Genomic DNA, 22,045 nt, shown 5'->3' on the forward strand with positions numbered 1-22,045 from the left:
TTGTACTTGTACAAGCAGGGATGTGGTCCCCTTTTCTGGGCTAGGCATTTCATTTTTATAGCTTCCCATGGCCAGGTGTCTGAACAATCAGGCCTTGGTCTTGCTCGGCCCTTATTCACAGTGACGTCACTTTCACACAAGGTAAAGTTTTAATACTAGAGAATAGGATCGTCCCGATTTGGGTACACCTTGTCGTGGTGGGATGGCTTTTTCACACATCTTATTGAATGTTTGGCTGTACAATGTGTACAAGTTGGACTACATCTTAAATATAAGGTCGGCTGTTATAGTAGCGGCCAGGTTTATTGGCCATGTCAGGGAGGTAGTCCCGGTTTCGATGCTTCAGAGCAAAGGAGGAACTGTCCAAAAGTGATGAACTGACAACTGTCTTGCCATAGTTGGGTTTTACCATCATAGTTTCCGAGAAATTCTTGGAATTCAGGATTTTGCTTGTTTTCTGCTTCTCAAATTTTAGTTTCTGCCGTAACTCATAACAGATTTTACATTCCCCCATACAATAAGTGGGACAATTTTCCCCCAAATTTCAGGGCTGAATTTTAGTCCCAGTCTGGGCACAATGTGAAGAATCGGTGCCCGTGTAATACAATTAAGATATATTGAAATAACGTGGACAAACATCGGCTTCTTAATTTTTATTTTTTATGAAATCACATTACTTTCTGCTTATTTACACAAAAATGCTTAAAACAACATAATAATGACCACGGAGATTCAGCAATTATACATTATATAAGAAGGCGTGTTAGGACAATGTTAACAGGTTTGGCCTGATTAACAAAACCAGAATTATTGACGATACAGCGGATATAATAGAAGGCCCCAGCCGGCATTGGGTTACAATGAATCACTGGCTGTGGCCTTTTATTATGTCACATCTGTGTTAATCAGGCCAAGCATGTTAATGTTGGCCGAGCACACCAATATAGTCGGGAATGGCCAACTATCTATTTGTTCTGCCAGGAAAAAAAAAAGGATCTGGCATGTTGAATTCAGCATGCCCGATCCTTTTCTTCTTAAGACTTGCCACCAATGTTGTCTGACAGCAGCCTACTCCTTTCTCCATAGAGGACATATGGACACTCAGCAATACTTAGTGTGTTTGTGTATAGGGAGGTCAGGAGGAATAAATGTGGGAAAGCTGAACATTCGGCATGAGGTGTGTTGCCACCTTTTATGTTTAGACCTTCTGTTCATTGAATCCTAAGGCTCCGGAAGAGCGGTAGGGTCTCATTGTGCCGCCATATGATGCTCCATATAGAGTTTTAGTTTGAAAATGTTTACGATTACGGATACCATCACCTACCAGACAGTACAACTAATCATAATTTTCTCAGTTGTTTTGTGCATTGTTGAACAATTGACCGGCATAAATTTCCCTTTGGACACATTTCCACCCAAAACCTAAAAAATTGCCATGTATGATTGATTATGTTTGATTATTCAGTTTCTTTTACTTACACAGATATTGCTATTTTTCTGTTCCATTGTGGCGGACAATAGGAAATGCTGCCATATTGGTTGTTACCTTCGATTCTTTAAAGGTTTCCCATACTAATAGCGCTATGAGCAGGCCGTGACCGCAGCAGAGTTAGGGGCTTTCTACATGACCATATAGCGGGTATATTTTCTCATCCATTTTTCATCCGTAAGTCTAAGCTGGTCCATGTCTTTTGTGACCCGAACTAACAGCATCTTTGGCACATACACGCTTGGTTCAGTAGACCCGAGGTTTGGCCAGAACTTCCAGTCGTAAATACAGTTGAGAATTAGGCGTATACCCAAGCACGTTTTTGAGGCTTGAGACGAGACTAGAGCCATGAGAAGAACCTAGAAGCCCCTTATAGATGTAGTTGGAAAATGCAGAGTCTTTCCATATAGTGGTGAGAATGAAGCCACAGATTAGATGGAAGACGAGCGGCTGCTCAGTTTTAGTCTTGGTTTCTTGCCAGTGACCATCATAGACTGGAACAGAAGCCTGACCAAATCCATTTTACCAGTCGCAATCATCACCTTAGAAAGGCTGACCACCTCCGTGGTGTTATTTCTGCAGACAGCCTGCAGTTCTTGACTTACACTGTCTTCTTCATATTTCTCTTGAGCTTCTTTTACCCAGGACTCTACCTCCTGGATCAGCGTCTCGGCATCGATTTTACTTTGACCATAGAGGCTGAGTAACGCTTCCATTAAATGTCTGAAGGTCTCCGTGGCCGGGGAGCCTTTGCTATCCAGGGTTATGGCTTTCTTGAAACACTCGATTGCGTTCTGTTCCTCACCTTTAACTCTCAGGCATTTACCCTTCAGTAACTGCAATTCAGGGAGGGTATCGCCCAGGTCGTACTCCATGGCTTTGGCAATGCAAACTAAAGCTTGATTTATGGAATCTTCATCCGTTAACATGAGCTCCTGCACCGCATCCACACCCATGTAATAACACACCTGAAATAAAGGTAGACGGCAGGTGTAAGAAGAATGCCCAACACTAGTGAGTATTAGGGTACAGTCATAGGGGTCATTAGGGGTGCGGTATCATAAACACTGCACATAAAAGTTTTACAGAACTTTTGCCTCATTTTATTTGTAAGGAAAAACCATATGGAAATGATGTAGAACTGATTCTATGGCCGCTGCAGTTCAGCATTTGCATGCTTTTTGTTTAGGCAGGAAGACCGCATAAAGGAAGGACTTATAGGCTATGTACAGTTTGTGCATTGATTTTTTTTATTGTTCATTTGCTTGCTAAATGGAAAATTAAACAACTTTTTATTAAAATAATTTTGTACTGCTTATGTAAGCGCTTCACCTAGCTAGCATGTCTGCAAAATCATCACAAATCCATCATAACTCTGCTCCCGGCTCTGACAGCTCTCTCTGCTCTCGCTTTTCATAGTATTAGGCTACATTCACACATATCCGTGTGACACTTCCATCTTGTTTTTCTCTGATACCACATGGGCCCATACAGTTTCATTGATCCATACACAAATAAGTTTTAAATATGGATCCTTGTGTTGGATCCATCGTGTCCTATTCTCATTCGTTTTGCAGATCAGCCATTAAAATCTATGGACATCTGTCAAAAACAGATAAAAAAAAAAACAACAAGTCATCCTTTTTACTTTTAATGTTCCATCCATGTTTTATCTATTTTTCACTGAATCTATTGTTACGAGTCGATGGATAAAACAAAGTTCAGATAGTCTACCTGTTACATAAAAAAAACAGATGTAAAATGGAGGCAAAACCGATGACACATGAGAGAAAGATGGTCTTTTATACATGGATATAAAAATAGACATTGATGTGTGAATGTAGTCTTAGAGATAGCAGCAAGGAGTAGGTTGTACTTAGATCCAACTGTGAACAGGAGACAAAGCATCTATATTCTCAGGGCAGAGAAAACAGGCTGTGGATAGGGAGGAAAGCACTTGAAGGGAAATTATTCGAGGAACGCAGCTGGACTGGTACATGAGAGCTGAAGAAAATTATTGCATGCAGGACACACATCTCACATCCACCAAATATTAGTGGGGGACACACAGCTACAGGAGGGAAACCTGAAACTAGTACTGGCCCGTAACCTGATTTAATAAATGCATCAATCACAGTTTAGCTGTACTCACCTGTCCCATTTCCAGATATGTCTTCAGACAGGGGTACACATCTATAATGCTGTCCAGGTCTGATTTGGCATTGGTAAGAAGAGTTCTGTCTGGCAATCCCCCGAACCCTAACTTGGCCCGTTCCAAGTCTCGCACATACATCCATAAAAAAATCTAAACAGAAGCAAATATAAAAATTAAATACACAAAAACATAGGGACCGGTTCATCATTTGTGGGGGGGGTTTTGTCACTTTTTTTTTTTTTTTTTTTAAACTCTTCTATTCGTTGACAGTTTTTGTGCCAGATTCTTCGAAACTGCTCACGTGGTTTAATGAATTTTGCACCGAAAAGTGCTCTTTATTTTCCTCTTTGTCCTTTTTTGAGACTTAAAAAAAATGTTACAAAATTTGGATAAAAAATTTTCAGACATATATAAAATCATTCCAGGGGAGGACTGGTGAACATTTGAGCAAAATTTTAACTGCCTTTTAAAAAAAAGTTGCTATTTATTGAATCAGACAAAAACAAACTGGAAACTCCAAACCTCCAATGACAAACATAAAGAAAAAAACCCTCAGGTGAACACATATAAAATAAACTTTAAAAAAGGTGCAAATGAAAAACAGGTAAAAAAAAAAAACACCAAAAATTAGGCAAAAAAAAAAGGCGCCAATGCAATAATGAATGGAGGTCATAATATTTACTTAACTGAATACACAGAGATCATAAAAAAAATAAAAAGTTGACCTAACTAATATGAAAAAATTAGAGGATCAATTAATAAATGACAGTATGTCTAAAACTTTTCGGGGTGTGGAGTATGCACGTGGTTAGGACATATTTTCCTGTTGGTCATTACCTGGGAACGTGTGCAGTACGCCTGCCAGTTCTGTTTGGGGTCTTGGAGAGCATCAAGAGCCATGTTACAGATTCCCGTAGCCATTTCTTGCTTTCCTAAGAAGTGAAATATTTTGGCAAGATGGTTCAGGATCAGGGGGTCGCCTTTTCCTATTTCTATGGCCTGTTTGTATTTATAAAAAAACAACAACAAAAAAAAGAAACACAAATTAGTAAATCAAGAAAGGTCTACAGAGTCATCCATCACCGTTCACCTTTGCATCAGGAGGGAAGAGGCGCTGATTATCTCATGTTCATAGACATTTGCTGTGACGTGTGCACAAACAGCAGATGTCGTATTCTATTGCAGAAGTGTGCAGTACTTAGTTTCACCTGTGGAGGCGCTGCAGGGAAATTGTACACTTGCTTCCAGATTTCCCCATAGATTACAGTTTATCTCCCACAGATTTTTCCATTATTTTGCAATTAACTTATTGTTGCAAGACCCATCTAACAAAAAAATGGGTTCTCCATTTCAGACAAGCCTTTAAGGGCAACTTGTTTGCACACATGTAAAATTTATTTCTTAGCTACTGTGCATTCCCAATATCAACTTGCAAAGACATAAGTTTCTCTTTGACTTTGCATAGGACGTACACAGCTTATGAATCACATATAATCCGTACGGTACAAATAGTAATAGTATAAACATCCACAAAAAGAGATCTTGTTGGACAAACCTTGCTAAAGCAGTCCAAGGGGTCTGTTCCTGAAAACCCGTAGTCATGAATTCCCATCGGTGTGGTAGAAAACGAATGTTGCTTTTCCAGCATCATCCCAATGTAGCACCAGGATAAAGCTAAAAGATAGGTAATATCATATGTGAGAATATAGGACACAAGACAAATTCATTTTACTTATTATTTAGAACTATTCACTTTATTAGGGTAAACAAGAAAGACTTAAAAAGGGTCTTCTCCCCCTGGCCAATTATTACTTGTAGAAGAACTCCTTGGATCATAAAGTGTCCAAACAATCAGGTGTAATCAGTAGTAATAAGTACAATAATTATTAATTTTCCCTGCAGCGCCACCACAGGGGAAATTAGGTATTACACAGTGCCCATTCAAATCAATAGGTTGTATAACACAGAACAGGACAGGTCCTCCAGGGTGAGAGACGCTCTTGGTAGCTGCTCTCCACTCTGGCTAAGTGATGAGGATCCAGAGAACCCCCTCTATTAACTCAGAATTTCCTAATAGGGTGTATGAATGGGTTTTCTAAACCAAAGAACTCCTTGAGCAATAACTAAAGGAGTTCTTTGGCCAAGGTTAATTAGGAATGGTTCTGCAGATGATTCACCATGCATTGCATACGATCAGCTATTACAATATGCATGATGCAGAGAGTATCATAGCTGGGGAAGACAGGTTTAAATCCCAGCTCTGCAAGGTCTTGATTAGACACCTACCAGAGAGAGTGAATCCCTACAATTGGTGGATGAAATATACAGTGGTGGCTAAAGGTATTGGCACCCCTGCAATTCTGTCAGATAATACTCAGTTTCTTCCTGAAAATGATTGCAATCACAAATTCTTTGGTATTATTATCTTCATTTAATTTGTCTTCAATGAAAAAACACAAAAAGAATTGTCCTAAAGCCAAATTGGATATAATTCCACACTAAACCTAAAAAAGGGGGTGGACAAAAGTATTGGCACTGTTTGAAAAATCATGTGATGCTTCTCTAATTCGTGTAATTAACAGCACCTGTAACTTACCTGTGGCACCTAACAGGTGTTGACAATAACTCAATCACACTTGCAGCCAGTTAACGTGGATTAAAGTTGACTCAACCTCTGTCCTGTGTCCTTGTGTGTACCACATTGAGCATGGAGAAAAGAAAGAAGACCAAAGAACTGTCTGAGGACTTGAGAAACCAAATTGTGAGGAAGCATGAGCAATCTCAAGTCTACAAGTCCATCTCCAAAGACCTGAATGTTCCTGTGTCTTCCGTGCGCAGTGTCATCAAGAAGTTTAAAGCCCATGACACTGTGGCTAACCTCCCTAGATGTGGACGGAAAAGAAAAATTGACGAGAGATTTCAACGCAAGATTATGCGGATGGTGGATAAAGAACCTCGACTAACATCCAAACAAGTTCAAGCTGCCCTGCAGTCCGAGGGTACAACAGTGTCAACCCGTACTATCCGTCGGCGTCTGAATGAAAAGGGACTGTATGGTAGGATACCCAGGTAGACCCCACTTCTTACCCCGAGACATAAAAAAACCAGGCTGGAGTTTGCCAAAACTTACCTGAAAAAGCCTAAAACGTTTTGGAAGAATGTTCTCTGGTCAGATGAGACAAAAGTAGAGCTTTTTGGGAAAAAGCATCAACATAGAGTGTACAGGAAAAAAAAAGAGGCATTCAAAGAAAAGAACACGGTCCCTACAGTCAAACATGGCGGAGGTTCCCTGATGTTTTGGGGTTGCTTTGCTGCCTCTGGCACTGGACTGCTTGACCGTGTGCATGGCATTATGAAGTCTGAAGACTACCAACAAATTTTGCAGCATAATGTAGGGCCCAGTGTGAGAAAGCTGGGTCTCCCTCAGAGGTCATGGGTCTTCTAGCAGGACAATGACCCAAAACACACTTCCAAAAGCACTATAAAATGGTTTGAGAGAAAGCACTGGAGACTTCTAAGGTGGCCAGCAATGAGTCCAGACCTGAATCGCATAGAACACCTGTGGAGAGATCTCAAAATGGCAGTTTGGAGAAGGCACCCTTCAAATATCAGGGACCTGGAGCAGTTTGCCAAAGAAAAATGGTCTACAATTCCAGCAGAGCATTGTAAGAAACTCATTGATGGTTAGTGGAAGCGGTTGTTCGCAGTTATTTTGGCTAAAGGTTGTGCAACCAAGTATTAGGCTGAGGGTGCCAATACTTTTGTCTGGCCCATTTTTGGAGTTTTGTGTGAAATGATCAATGATTTGATTTTTGCTTCATTCTCTTTTGTGTTTTTTCCTTGCAAGCAAATTAAATGAAGAGAATAATACCAAAGAATTTGTGATTGCAATCATTTTCAGGAAGAAACTGAGTATTATCTGACAGAATTGCAGGGGTGTCAATACTTTTGGCCACCACTGTAGGTGTGAAGTCCCAGAGAGTACAGGCGATTGCAGTGTAAAGACTGAATGTCCATGGTAAAGGCATCTACAGCATTGCAAACACAGTCTGAAAGTATGGAGGAGCTGTCCTGCCGGAAGGTGACATTGCTTAAGTGTCGTGGCGTTGCTGGTATGGCTTGGGAGAACTGGGACTGTCTCTTTAAGTGCAGTTGTGCAGAGGAGAACCAGGGTCCGAAATGCCAGCAGTGAGGTTCACATAGCACCTTGGTATAAAGAGTTGATGGAACTGATGAAGTCCCAAAACCGATGGACTCCAGCATTGGCCGGTACAACTCCTACTTCACCTACCTTGCCCACAGTGCTCTTCCTCATCATGGCGAGGGGCCTCACGCATACCCAGTGGCTGTGAACGGTGGTTAAATGATGGGACTTTTGGACTCAAGAAGTTTGGTGACCCTGGTAGGGGCCACACTTCCGCATGTGCTAGTCTGTGGGATGGGATAAGGTGTATCGATGGCGACACCAAGACCTATCCCATGGCCCAGGGCGACATATGCACAGACTGTGGTTTCATGTCCCATGAAGTGGGAGTGGTCAAAGAGTTCTTGCATGCTATGGGACTTGTGGGCTGAAGTGGTAGCACCCAGTAGTACGGTATGCCGCCTGGAATCGGCTGTGATATCAAGGTCACATGATGTGTGGTGATCTACACATGATGTGTGCCAACAAGGTCACGTGATGTGCAGGCAGCAGAGTCTGTGTGTATGTAGTCTGTAGGTAGCCAAGCTCTGTAAGCTCGCGGAGCCCTGTGTGAAATGTGTGAATGGTGTTCCCCCAAGAGCTCTGAGCCAATAATCAGTTTTGGTAGACTGACTCCCTGTTGGCACTGTGGGTTGGCAGATAGTGCCCAGCCCTCGGCTTTGGGCAGAGTGGGGGGGGTATATGTAGCATAGCTGGGAAGGACAGGATTAAATCCCAGCTCTAAGGGTTTCCTCTAAGAAGCAGGAAGTAGCTTGATGGAGTGGCAGTCTCCTGAGGTGTGTCAGTCTGCTGGATGAAGCTGAGTCTAGTGTTCTGCTGGTGAGTGATCAGCCAAAATGTGAACTGTAGCTGAGAAAGAGACATGCCGGGTGCTCTCTCTGAATGGAGACTGCATGGGTCAACTAGTAAAGCTGAGCAGTCATTTTGTGAGAGCTGCAGAGAACCGCAAGTATCGCTGGTTGCTATGGACCACGGTTGTTTTGTTTCACCGAGCTGGGGCTAGCTCAGCCGTGTATGAGTAGCGAGGGTCTGTTCTGTTTAGTTAGTGCCTTGACATGGCTAGGGATTTATGTTTTTGAGTTTGGTTTGTTGCTGTCCAACCAGTGAAAAGCAATAAAAACTGCATGAGTTTGGACCAAAACTGCATTGTCTGTGCCTAAGGCATACTGCATGCCAGAGAGAGTGAATCCCTACAGTATATATACACTGCTCAAAAAAATAAAGGGAACACTTAAACAACAGAAGACAGGCCAGTACACTAGGAGACGTGGAGGGGGCCGTAGGAGGGCAACAACCCAGCAGCAGGACCGCTACCTCCGCCTTTGTGCAAGTAGGAACAGGAGGAGCACTGCCAGAACCCTGCAAAATGACCTCCAGCAGGCCACAAATGTGCATGTGTCTGCACAAACGGTTAGAAACCGACTCCATGAGGGTGGGATGAGGGCCCGACGTCCACAGATGGGGGTTGTGCTTCAAGCCCAACGCCGTGCAGGACGCTTGGCATTTGCCACAGAACACCAGGATTGGCAAAGTCGCCACTGGCGCCCTGTGCTCTTCACAGATGAAAGCAGGTTCACACTGAGCACATGTGACAGACGTGACAGAGTCTGGAGACGTCGTGGAGAGCGATCTGCTGCCTGCAACATCCTTCAGCATGACCGGTTTGGCAGTGGGTCAGTAATGGTGTAGGGGGGCAGATCTGTGGAGGGCCGCAGAGCCCTCCATGTGCTCGCTAGAGGTAGCCTGACTGCCATTAGGTACCGAGAAGAGATCCTCAGACCCATTGTGAGACCATATGCTGGTGCAGTTGGCCCTGGGTTTCTCCTAATGCAGGACAATGCCCGACCTCATGTGGCTGGAGTGTGTCAGCAGTTCATGCAAGATGAAGGCATTGAAGCTATGCACTGGCCCACCCGTTCCCCAGACCTGAATCCGATTGAGCACATCCGGGACATCATGTCTCGCTCCATCCACCAACATCACGTTGCACCACAGACTGTCCAGGAGTTGGCGGATGCTTTAGTCCAGGTCTGGGAGGAGATCCCACAGGAGACCATCCCCAACCTCATCAGGAGCATGCCCAGGCGTTGTAGGGAGGTCATACAGGCACGTGGAGACCACACACAATACTGAGACTCATTGTGACTTGTTTTAAGGACATTACATCAAAGTTGGATCAGCCTGTAGTGTGTTTTTCCATTTTAATTTTGGGGGCGACTCCAAATCCAGGCCTCCATTGGTTAATAAATGTGATTTCCATTGATGATTTTTGTGTGATTTTGTTGTCAGCGCATTCAACTTTGTACAGAACAAAGTATTCAATGAGAATATTTCATTCATTCAGATCTAGGATGTGTTATTGGAGTGTTCCCTTTATTGTTTTGAGCAGTGTATATTAGTAAGTTTGAATATACTCTACTTTTCTTTCTTTTTTCAAAATACTTTAGTGTTTTCTTTAAGCATGGGAAAGTTACAGGCTGCCTACCAGCTTTTACCATCAGTGTGTATGTTGGTGTGGCCCTAATCCCCGTAATTTACCTGAACCGGTCATCTGTGACCGGACATAGGTCCTGTTTTGCTTGCTAAGTAAACAGTGATCATTCTTTCTGAAAAGGCAGCAGTGTAGGTTTCATCTGACATTGACTCTCCAAACGTACTTATTCCTTGAGGAGATGCAGCTACCTATGGAGTCAGGCAATGCTTAATGGGAAAAAGTGTGCAAAATAGCTCTACTCTAGAAGACTTCTCTATTGTCACCTATAAGATGCTAATCTGTACGTCAATGTTTCACCCTTTTAAAACATCTTAATACATAACTTCAATACTTATGAGTTTTACCTAATTCTCCTGGATGGATGATGCTTTTTCCACCTTCTGGCTCTCTGTTCTTCTGCACCTTTACAGATTTGCCCTCTGGTCTTATAGACCAGCTCAGGTGTTAGCCAGCCGCCGGAGTATTCAGGTAGTTAGTATCGATGCCACTACTAAGCATGTCCACTGCTTCTCTTTGCCACAGTATGCCTCCTGACATTCCCATCTCTGCTACATCACTGGGCTCTCCTACATTACCATAGTGTACCTTCTGGGATACATTGCTGGTCTCTTCTACAATGCCATAGTGTACCTCATAGGATTCCCAGCGCTCCTACATTTTTAGTCTCTTCTACGATGCCACAGTGTGCCTCCTGAAATATCCAGCTCTGCTACGTTACTGGGCTCTGCTACATTGTTGCAGTGTGCTTCCTGACATACCCAGCTGACATTATAATAATAATAATTTTTATTTATATAGCGCCAAAAAATTCCGCAGCACTTTACAATTAAGCGGGGACATGTACAGACAATAAATTCAATACAATTTAAGGACAGTTTAAACAGTTACATTAGGAGTGAGGTCCCTGCTCACAAGCTTACAATCTACAAGGAAATTGGGGGGCACAATAGGTGCTTGTTATTTCAGGTCTGGCAATTATAATAAATAAGGATTTTCATATAAAGCTGCATGATCCGGTCATCAGCCTGTATGTTTAAGTGCAATACTCAATTACTGAGTGCAGTTATCTTGTGCATGGATGGTGTGGACATTCAGCATTTTAGGCCATGTACATCTACTGGAGGCGGACACTCAGACGTAGTAGACTGCATCTGAATGTCTGCTTCCAGTAGGTGTGTACGCCCGAAAATGATGGACGTCAGGGCGCACGTTCGCTCCTTCGCCACCATTATAGTCTGAGGCTCCGTCTGAGCATATGTCCAAATCCTGTTTTGCAGGGGGTTTTGAAGTAGGCCCCGACGGGCCACTGAACGGGTGCCAAAACACAATGTGAAGGCACCCTTATGTCCCACCTGGTAAGGTGGGATCTCTAACAAGAGCAACTAAATTTATTGCCTTTTTCTCCAGTGGCTTAAAGCGTTATTACCACATTTTTAAGTCATCCCATATTGATAGGATGGGGGATAACGTATTGATCCGTGGGGTCTGATTGATGGGACGGTAGCAATCCCAATAACAGGACTCTACAGGGCCCACTGTGAAAGGAGAAGAAGTGGAACATTTTCATCACGGCTGCATTCATTGCTCTTGGGACTGCCGGAGAAAGCCGAGTACAGCGCTCCACTATCTCCCACCCAATGTAACTAGAAAGTCAATGTAGATAATCTACTGATCTACTGTATCTACCAACAGTTTCTCTTCTAGTATAATCCATTTATATGGAGACTGAAAACAAGAACATCAGCATCACGTTGCCGATAAGTCTTTTAGTATTGAAAGAGGAAAGTCAAATAACTTAATGCAACAAAGGATTTGTAAACTGAGCCTGTAATAAGAAACTCGGTACCTACTATAACACACACCGTATATTATAGTACACAGTATACACCACTTATTATAATGCACAGGATATTATAACACACACTGTACACTACTCATTATAACATACACTATACATTACCTTTGTAATTATTATTAGACGACTTTGCAGCTTCCCTCAGGAGCATCAGCGTCTTGTTATAAAACTGGAGTCGTTTTTTTTCCACATTTTGCTTTTTTATTAATATTTCATCTAACCTGTAATGAAAGGAAAGAATCTAAATATTATTTTTGGCTATTAAAGGGCATCTGTCAGTAGGTCCACCCTCCTAAGCCGTCTATATGTGCACATAGGTCATAAGAAGCTGAAAAAAATGACACCTTGATATCTGCGATCCGATGTTTAATTCCAGGGAAAGCCAAGTTTTTCTTAATATGTAAATTAGCTGTTAGGATCTATGGGCCGGACATAGATCTCCCCGGGAATCTGCCTCCAGAGCTTATTTTAAATGAAAGGAGAGTTACCAGTGTGACACATGTAGATCAGGAGAGCAGACTGTCAGTCATTACATGTCTCACACTGGTAACTCCCACTTTCATATAAAATTATCTCTGGAGGCAGATTATCAGGGAGATCTATGTCCGGCCCATAGATCTTAACAGCTCAGTTACATATTAAGAAAAATGTGAATTTCTCTGGAATAAAATATCGGATCGCAGATATCAAGGTGTCATTTTATTCAGCTTCCTATAGATGGCTTAGGAAGGTTGATCCTACTGACAGATTCCCTTTGATCAACCGACAGTTCCGAATTATTGTATTACATTGTGTCAGCACAAGATGTTGTTTTCTGTATAGTATAAGAACTTTGTATATTTGCTGTACTTGGCTCCATAAGCAGAATGGATGGGCAGAAAATCTGCTTGCCCACCGCTTTATCCAAACTTTGAAGTAAGGCTATACGCAGACAAAGTTTTCTGACAAGTTTTTTGTTTAAGCTGATTCGCTCCAAGAACGCTCAAAAATTGCTTCCAAAATTCTTCAAGGAAAAATTAAAACTCCTCCAAAAACTCTCCCAAAAAGGAGCATTTCCTAAAAACGTTTTTTTGCTTAAAAAACTTGTAATTTTTAACTCCTCAAACAATTCCATCTGCACATAATGTAAATCCATGTGCTGGCATGATTTTTTCTGATGCAGAGAAGTACCTAAAGCTGCATGAAAAAAATGACCAAATATGCCAATAAATCAACGTGTGGTGAAAATAAAAGCCCGTACCTCATACAGAGAGACGCCATTGTGAAAAACCAACTTCTCTTCTCTTCTACGGAGATCTGTAAGAGAAGACATCAAATATTACCCCATACACTCCACATGTCCCATGGAAAACTCCAGTCATATGTAATAAATCATATTTTTCAGAAAAAAAGGTAAAATTTTATGTTTCTTTTTGGTAAAAGCAATCAGACACCAAAGTCATAACTGCAAAAAATTGTACTTCCAACTTTTTTCTCCAAAAATTCAAGTTGTAGAACAATCACGATTATACCTGGATTAGAGGGAGAGATTATATTGCTTTATCTTCACCCAATGTATATAAATCTGTAAGTGTAAAAATTCTGTGCTCATTCATTTCCTAATATATATACGAACTTTATTCATCAGGCCAATTTCTCTTTTCAAACTCCTCCTAAACTAGGGCTCAGTCAGCACCTCTTTTATAGAACGATGGGGCCCCCAACAATCATACATTTGTCACCTATCCTTTGAATAGATGATAAATGTTTTCAGAGACTAACCCCTTTAATGTCTGTCAATGCACCGCAAGATAAAAAAAAATGGAACTTTAACCCCTATAACAACATACTAAGAAATGTTTATTTTTTACTAATATGCATATATTTAGGACAAAAAATCATTTTTGAATTGGATTTCATTACAAAATTCAGCACTATTAACCTTTTGTTTTGTACTGTTTATTGGAGGCTGCAGAAGGAGGTAACTGAGAACCTATTGGTGAGCTCGTCATGACATTTTGGGGAGGAAGTTTGTGACTTTTTTATATCTGTTTTTTTTCCTTAGTTCGTTTTAGCTGATTTATGACTTCATAAATGTTAACTGTACATTGAAACAAAGAACCTGTAAAAAAAAAAAACTGCCAAAATTTTAATAAAACCCAATTGCAAAAATGATTTTTCTAGCACCAAATACAGGCATTTCAGTAAAAAAAAATGTATTCAAACGTGGAGAACTCCTATTTATAGTTGTACACTCACGGTAAGATTTGTATTGGATGGACTGCGGCAGGTTTGCAGTTCTGGAAGCTTTTTTCACCATATTAAAATCTTAAAATTCTCCAAAATTCTCGAGCCATGGCGACTTGATGGATGAACGATCTGTAGGAAGACCGATGTTGTGCAAGTCTTGATAGGTCCACCAGGGTCTTCTCCACCATTTTCTTGATAGTATCAAGCCATCGGGTGGCTGGTCTTCCTCTTCACCTTGTTTCTTCTATTCTTCCGACCATGATGTCCTTCTCCAGTGATCGCTCTCTTCGTATGATGTGTCCAAAGTAGACAAGTCGTTTCTTGGTGATCTTTGTTTCCAGTGACATGTCTGACTTGATTTGTTCCAAATTTGATTTGTTTGATCTTCCATGTTACAAAATTACTCTCCGTTCTCAAGAACGGAGTCAATTTTTATTTAACTGTTTACTACTTTTTGCCCGTGTTACCAGCCACCGCTGAAGTCTAGCAGCAATGGTCGAATATGAACAGTGCTTACAAGCTCTTTCCAATAAAGCTTATAAGTGCTGCTCTGAAGCTCCAGTGCCACGGTGGTCTTCCGATGATGTAGAGGTACAGCTACCTCTGCCTGCAACATTTAAGGACGCACTTTTTAGGCCAGCGGCTCGTATATGCAGCTAGTGCGATACGCTCCTGCAGAAGATTAGACAACCCTTCTCAGTGCGCCAAGAGTAGCGCTGCACCAAGAATTTTTGCAAGGAGCGATGCTTGTTTCCTAGAGAGTAAGTGGCGCCTTGGAGATTTGGAAATCCTTTGGAAGTCCAGGAGGTCCCCCCCATTACAGAAGACTTGGCAATCGTGTATTAAATATGGAGCGAAAGGAGACTGATGTTTTCCATACCAACTTATACACAGTGGAGCGCACGGGGTGATTTACATGTGTTTGCACAGGGACACTCCTCTATTTGAGCACGGACACCAGGAATGACACGTAGACTTATGTAAGGAATATTTTCTTAACGATAAAATACACACAAAAAAAAACAACCAAGTGACGCCGGATACGAGACACAAATTGTATAACTTGTACAACTCTAGTCTGTGGTCTAATAAAAAAAATACACACCCTGCAATAAGCTTCGGAAACCAACAAAGGCGATATCTGATCTACTGTTATTCCCCAGTCTTCAAATAACAACGGCCTCCGCGAGGCCGGCCGCAGGCAACTCCGGGTGTGCTGCGCAACTCAGATTGCATAATGCGACTCTTTCCTTGTCACATTTGTCGAGTCGCATTCTAATAAAAGTGAATGGGAAACATTGCTAAATAGTCAGATGTTTTTGTTCGTCTGCCTTTCACTTTTATGGGTCTGCACCAGTAAAAAGACCAATATTTGTTGTGGTAAAGTTGCACGAGTGATGGGTGCACCGTACTCCGCTGGAGTGTCGCAGACACTTTTTATTGAGTCTACGGTTTGTAAAATTGCAGAGAAAGATCTCTTATTACAAAGTCCAAATCTATGGTAACACTTGTTTGTATAGTGTGGGATAACTTGTCACACTTGTTATTTACGCTCCTTTTTGCTCTCGGTGCCACTTTGCAGGAGAATGAGGTGAAGTGCTCGGATCAGTAGGTTCCCTGTGGACACAATCCCTTCTTACTTCACTCTCAGGACAGGCTCCCCCTATTTAATACTCTAATGGCCACTTGCCCAAGTTTTGGGAAACCAGTCCTTTGGCAAACTTTTTGGGGTTCATATTATCTTCCTCGCAATGCACAATTTCTGGCCACCCTACAGTAGTTTTCTCAGACTCGTAAGCCTCAGTTATTTAGCTTTTAGGGAGTGACACCTCTGAGAGTTTTTCTGTCCCGGACCCATCTTCCTTTACTATTATTCCTCTTTTATTTTTTAATCTGCAGCTATGTGAACTCTTCTCTTCTCAGGCTCCATTGACTTCCCGACCTATTTTTGTAAAGCCACTGGTGGCTAGGTCTTGACCTCTGCCCAATCTCAAGTAGGTCACAAGTGGTCAATGATCACAATCTCTGCCCAGAGCGACTATAACATGGTCATTTTTGGACACAACTCTTCTCCAACTACAGGTGTTGCAACGCAGTCACAATGTCCACCCCATTCAGATACAGGACACCAAGACTAGTCTCCTTTGAATGATTTTTTTGAGTTGGCATCCATAAACGCCGTTCCTGAGAGGTGTTTCGACACTTCCGGGTGTTTTGCAGGTCTCCGTAGACTCCTAGATTTCCCAGATGTGAAACTAAAATCTTCATATAGCCCATACTTTTATGACTGACGATGACCATACGATCTAACGAGGGGCTGCCCAACTTCTGCTAGCAAAAGAACAATGGACCAATCTTTGTTTTCCTAGAGATTGGAATGCCAGTAGTGTCAGGCAGCCATTTATCACTACCGTGTCTATAGCAGGTGACATAAATGCTCTCCTATCATCGACAAATTGGTAAATACTTAGTATGGTAATATTAGGGTCAAATATGACAACCCAGTTTGGTGTAGGACTGGTCATCGCAGGCTTTCTGACTATATGTAGTATTAGCTCAATCGCTGGGCTCCGTAGAGGTCACTGGAGATCATCCTCAGATTACGTGTGGACATATTAAGAGCTTATTGTGCTTGTTTTTGAGCAATACGCAATACTATAATGGGGCCATTGTTTGATAAATGCTGTAGTAATAATACATAGATAATCTAGAATAGGTTGGGTTCTGTCTGCAAAACAATGTCAGGTCTAATGAAAATATTGGCTTTGCTGTTCATTTTGCTCTACATTATTTTGCCATATAATGTCCATGCGTAGGTTTAGCAATTACAGTTTTGCATGACGCTCCATCAGATTCCATCTCCAGATCTCAGAACTGACCAGTACAACCATTTTATAGCTTGGCTAATAGATGGATCTCTCTCTTTTAAAGGGAACCTGTCACCTTGGAAAACTATATTTACCTACAATATAAGGGTTAATTTGCAGGTAAATACATTTACAATGCATCCTGACCACCTTACTGAAAGTATGGCTATCGGGAGAAAATGGCCTTTATTCCTCTTAGGAGCCGCCGGCTTTCAGTCATTTGGGCATGCATAGATCGGCTACAATAGGCATGAACTGGAACCCGGGAGAAAATGGCCTTTATTCCTCTTGAGAGCCGCTGGCTTTCAGTCATGGTGGCATGCATAGATTGGCTACAGTAAGCATAACGCGGGAGAAAATGGTCTTTATTCCTCTTGGGAGCCGCCGGCTTTCAGTCATGGGGGCATGCATAGATCGGCTACAGTAAGCATGACCCAGAACTTTGATTGTCATTGCTTGTTGCAACATATCAGTGCGGAGCTGCTATCAATCAAAGTGCAGGGGTGTGCTTATAACCAACGCACGCAGTATAGTGAGCGGTGCTGTGAGCGGTGACTGTAGTCGCTCCGGCACTCTTCTATGACTGAAATCCGGCGGCTCCCAGGAGAAATAAAGTTTATTTTCTCCCGGTAGCTGCATTTTCAGTAAAGTGGCCGGGCATCATTGTAATTTTATTTGCTTTCAGATTGACCCTATATCTACAGGTTAATAGCGTTTTTCGAGGTGACAGTTAAGTACAACTGCATAATAAGAAATTTTAAAGGGAATTTTCTAAACCACCAAAAATGTCTGTAATATATTTAATACAAACAGGATTTGATCATTATTAAAGGGGCATTCCCATAATGTTAAGTTATCCTTTATCCATAGAATAGAGTATAACTTACTGATCGCTGGGGATTTGACCATTAGGACACCCCCGAAAATTCAAAGAATTGAGCATCTGGAACCTGGGAACTAGGCATTGCAGAGCCCTATATTGAATGGATTGGATATGAGCATGCTCGATCTCTGCTTCATTCACTGACTATGGGACTACCAAGATAGTGAAGAGTCGTGCTTGGCTTTTTCCAGCAGTCCCATAGACATTGTCCCACAGACACATCCGCTCCATTCAATACGGGGCTCTGCAAAGCCTGGTTTTCAAGATTCAGAGACCTGTTCTCAGGATCGTCAGGGGTCCCAGCAGTCAGACCCACAGCAGTTATTCAGGAAACTTTGGATAAGGGATAGCTTAACATCTTGAAATTAACTCTTTAACAGGTTCTGTCGACAGAAGAAAAACATGGCTACTACTATCCATAAAAAGTGCCGCTCCTGTCCATGAGTCGTATCTGCTATCACAATTCACTCCATTGAGATGCAATACCTCTCACAGCCTATGGACTGGTGTAGCGCTGTTTTTTTCCTAATGAAATACTGATGTGCTGCACTAGAAACAGACAGAAGAAATTGCTCCAGAAATGACATGTATTCTATTCGTTGACTTCTTTTTTGACACGTAATATAAAAGGTAAAGCAAGGGCAAATTCTGGGACTGCTGCCACTCCTTGAAGGCCTAAATCGTCTTGTACTTCACTGAGCTGGTATAATCCTTCCTTCTTCGCTCTGAGATAACCCCATCACCATTGACCACTATATTTTAGAGGTATAACTTGACATTGCTATGGCTCAATACAAAATCTGTACCAGAGCCCCCATCGTGGGGCGTTGCACTTATGGATCCCCACCGACAGAAGAGCTAGTTGTAACTACAAGTGCAGCATCCTCCATAGCTGTGCTATATTGGGTCCACATATACTCACTTATCTATTTATTCATTTTTTATACGTCATCATAACCTCTTAAAATTGAGATATTACAAGTTAAAGAGGTATTCCGATCTCAGACATGTCTGCCATTTCCACAGAATATACCATAACTGTCAGATAGATGCAGGTCCCACCTCTGGATCAGGTCCCACCTCTGGATCCCGCATCAATCTCCATATCGAGGGTCCCCTGACCATTTGGAGCGTTGTTTTCTGGTCACCACATGCGTAGAGAGGAGGCCACTTATGTTTGCTGCTCTCGTCCTATTCTGTGGATATGCTGGAAAATGAATGAAGAAGTGGCTGCACACGGTCCATTCACTCCTCTCTCCATTTACTTCTATGGGAGTTAGCTGAGCAAGTAGTTGCCGCCTGTCAAGTATGCCTCCAATCCCATGGAAGTGAATGGAAAGAGGAGTAAATGGGCTGTGTGCAGACACTTTTTCACTAATTTTCCTGGATATCCATAGTATCTAATATCAGAATACTCCTTTAAGGCTTTATGGTAGTAAATTCTGTTCCTTCAGGTTTCCATGCATAGCCTTCTGACCTATTGTCCCCAGTAGAGAAACTCATAATGGCGGCGGGAGTGCAGGGCTGGAAACTGCCAAATTTAAGGACTGAGAGACACCCCTAAGTAAGACTAAAGTACTCCGCTATGCAGATGTGGAGTTTATTCCAAGACGACACATAGGTGACATGGATCCATGTATAAGAATTGCACCCTTCTGACCCAGTGCTGGTGGGCGCAACCATTGCCTGCAAAAGTAACTCTAGATTTACTGGACAGAAGCCACCAGAGATGTTCCAGGCTTTGAGAAGTGGACTTTGCTATTCTTGTGAAGCAGAGTTTGTTGTCAATGTACTTTCCCTTAGGGGGATCCACCAAGTGCACACCTCTGCTGAATCATAACTATAAAGAGCATTGCCTCCTTGTAAAAAAAAAGCATTGTCTGAATATATTAAGACTTGCGTCTGTGACATTTCTGTTTGGAAGGAACATCCCACAACTGAACCCATTAATGACAGAGGCTGGGGTTGGCCACTTTGGGCACTATTAAAGGGGGTCAACACAATTTATAGATTAAAAACAAATCTTAAAATGTTTTTGTACAATCAATTAGATGCTATGTTGAAGCTGCTAATAATAATGTATAATATACAAGAGAGGGGAAGTATGGAGTTGTTAGGGATGGGGATGGGGCAGTGCTGGTAGACCCTACTAAAGAGAACTGTGTCTACTTGCTAACAGTGCCGAATTTGCCAGAACTGTCCCAATTTTTTTAAAGCAATCCTGACAAATGAGGTGTCCAAGGCTAAAAGGGACGTGTTTTACAAACCATGCTTAAAAATGGGCAGGATTGTTGCCCGTTCCAGGGATGACCAAGATTGGGACTAATACATCCTTAAATTGCCAACACCAATGTTGATAACTATGAAGTGTGGAGAAAAATGGGCAGCATGTGTTATCTATACGATCAGTATGGATTGGTGGCAATAGTTGGAAAGATTTGGGATCTGACATTCTGCACTTTAGGGATCAATGGTGATTTTATTTTGGCTCCAAGAGTTTTTCTTACTCCTGAAATGCGGAAATTACTTTTCTTGAGTACAAATGTCACAGAAAACATGTTATGTCACAGAGTGACGGCAGCGTATGTCTTCCTGGAAGATCGCTATCTCTGGGGGCATATCTATAGTAGGTGCAGTGGTTCCAGCTGCACCTGAACCCTGGAGCCTATGAGAGCCCGAAAGGACCCTTTGACCCATATGATAAGACCAATGCTAATAAAGATGAAAGTTGTGGGTCCTGTTGGATATTTTGCATTGGGACATGCCAACTTCAAGTTATGCCGTTGGCTATCTTATAGCAAAAAATCAGTAAAATGCCATTATTGGCACAAGTGATGGTCATTAGAAACTATGAAGGCAGAACTGAAAAACAATGCAACCATATCCTGGTGATAAACTGACCTTGTGTTTCCCATAGGCCACGGCTTTATCATACAGACTTATTCCCATTATCAGTTTCTCCATGTTGTCTTGGTCGGTCATCTGGCCTACATCAAACGCGTGAGCATAGCCTTGTTCTGCCAGGCATCGTGCAGCCATGAGTCTAGTCTCGTCACTGTCCCCATCTGTATCCAGCTTCATCAGATAAGAAATCTTGTCCGCACACTGTGAGGCCTCTTCCTCCATGTTCAGCTTGTCATAGACACAAGACAAGTTGGCCCAAGCATTTAAATTATTTGGATCCTGATTGCAAATATTTATAAAAATCTCCTTGGCTTTGTTAATTTCGTCCAGGTAGAAGGAGAAGACTCCCAATAAATTCTTGATCCCACAGTGCTGGAAACTTGAGTCAAACTCCAGTTGGAACTGAAGGACCTCTCGCTTGAGTTTGATGTCTCTTCTTCTACAGTGCACCGGGGTACAGGACTCAAAGTTCAGGTTCATTTCCAAGTGGAAATAACCAGGGAAATATTCAAACTCATCTATGAGAGTGTCTATGTCCACTCCGGGCTCTTCCTCCATGGTTGGCAGGACTATGTTCCTCTTGTCTTACCTGCTCTCTATACTTGTATGTCTGGTTTGAGTCACCTGTAGCTCGGGAGGAGCTTAGGCAGGGAGCGGCTGCGAAGAATTCCCTCCTCACCCAAGTGTTTGTGTGCACATTTTGCAAGTCAATCCCACGATTATTGCTACAGTTGTTTCCTCCTCTCCTGATACAATTACTACATGGGACGTTCAAACCTGCAAAGAAAGGGCATTGTTAGAGCAATCCAAAGCATATCCTTCCAGTCCTGCATACGGGCTTGTGCACACGTTGAGTATTTGCAGTGCACTGTGTTTTTAGCGTGCATAAAATAAAACAGCTGCGTATTACCTTACCGGCGAAATGAATGAGATTTCTGAAATCTTGTGCACATGCTATTTTTTTT

At 42.1% G+C, this 22,045-nt stretch overlaps 1 protein-coding gene across 2 annotated transcripts; it reads right to left on the reverse strand.

Annotated features, from left to right (window-relative positions):
• Positions 1–638: 638 nt before the first annotated feature.
• Positions 639–21,740, reverse strand: TTC22 (tetratricopeptide repeat domain 22). 2 transcript variants are annotated; one of them, XM_073643440.1, is made up of 7 exons: positions 21,078–21,740; positions 13,438–13,493; positions 12,303–12,418; positions 5,200–5,318; positions 4,482–4,643; positions 3,642–3,794; positions 639–2,457 (listed from the first exon to the last, which is right to left on the reverse strand). In XM_073643440.1, exons 1-7 carry the CDS (start codon positions 21,636–21,638, stop codon positions 1,921–1,923), a joined length of 1,704 nt encoding a protein of 567 aa, XP_073499541.1. In that variant the 5' UTR covers positions 21,639–21,740; the 3' UTR covers positions 639–1,920. The 2 variants fall into 2 exon arrangements, with proteins under 2 accessions (XP_073499541.1, XP_073499542.1); XM_073643441.1 differs by lacking the exon at positions 639–2,457 and adding an exon at positions 2,827–3,091 and having other exon boundaries at positions 21,078–21,739.
• Between the last annotated feature and the right edge of the window lie 305 nt (positions 21,741–22,045).

Source organism: Phyllobates terribilis, unplaced genomic scaffold (genome assembly GCF_046119375.1).
Source record: "Phyllobates terribilis strain yellow unplaced genomic scaffold, ASM4611937v1 Scaffold_8__6_contigs__length_399053987, whole genome shotgun sequence".
NCBI classification, from domain to species: Eukaryota; Metazoa; Chordata; class Amphibia; order Anura; family Dendrobatidae; genus Phyllobates; species Phyllobates terribilis.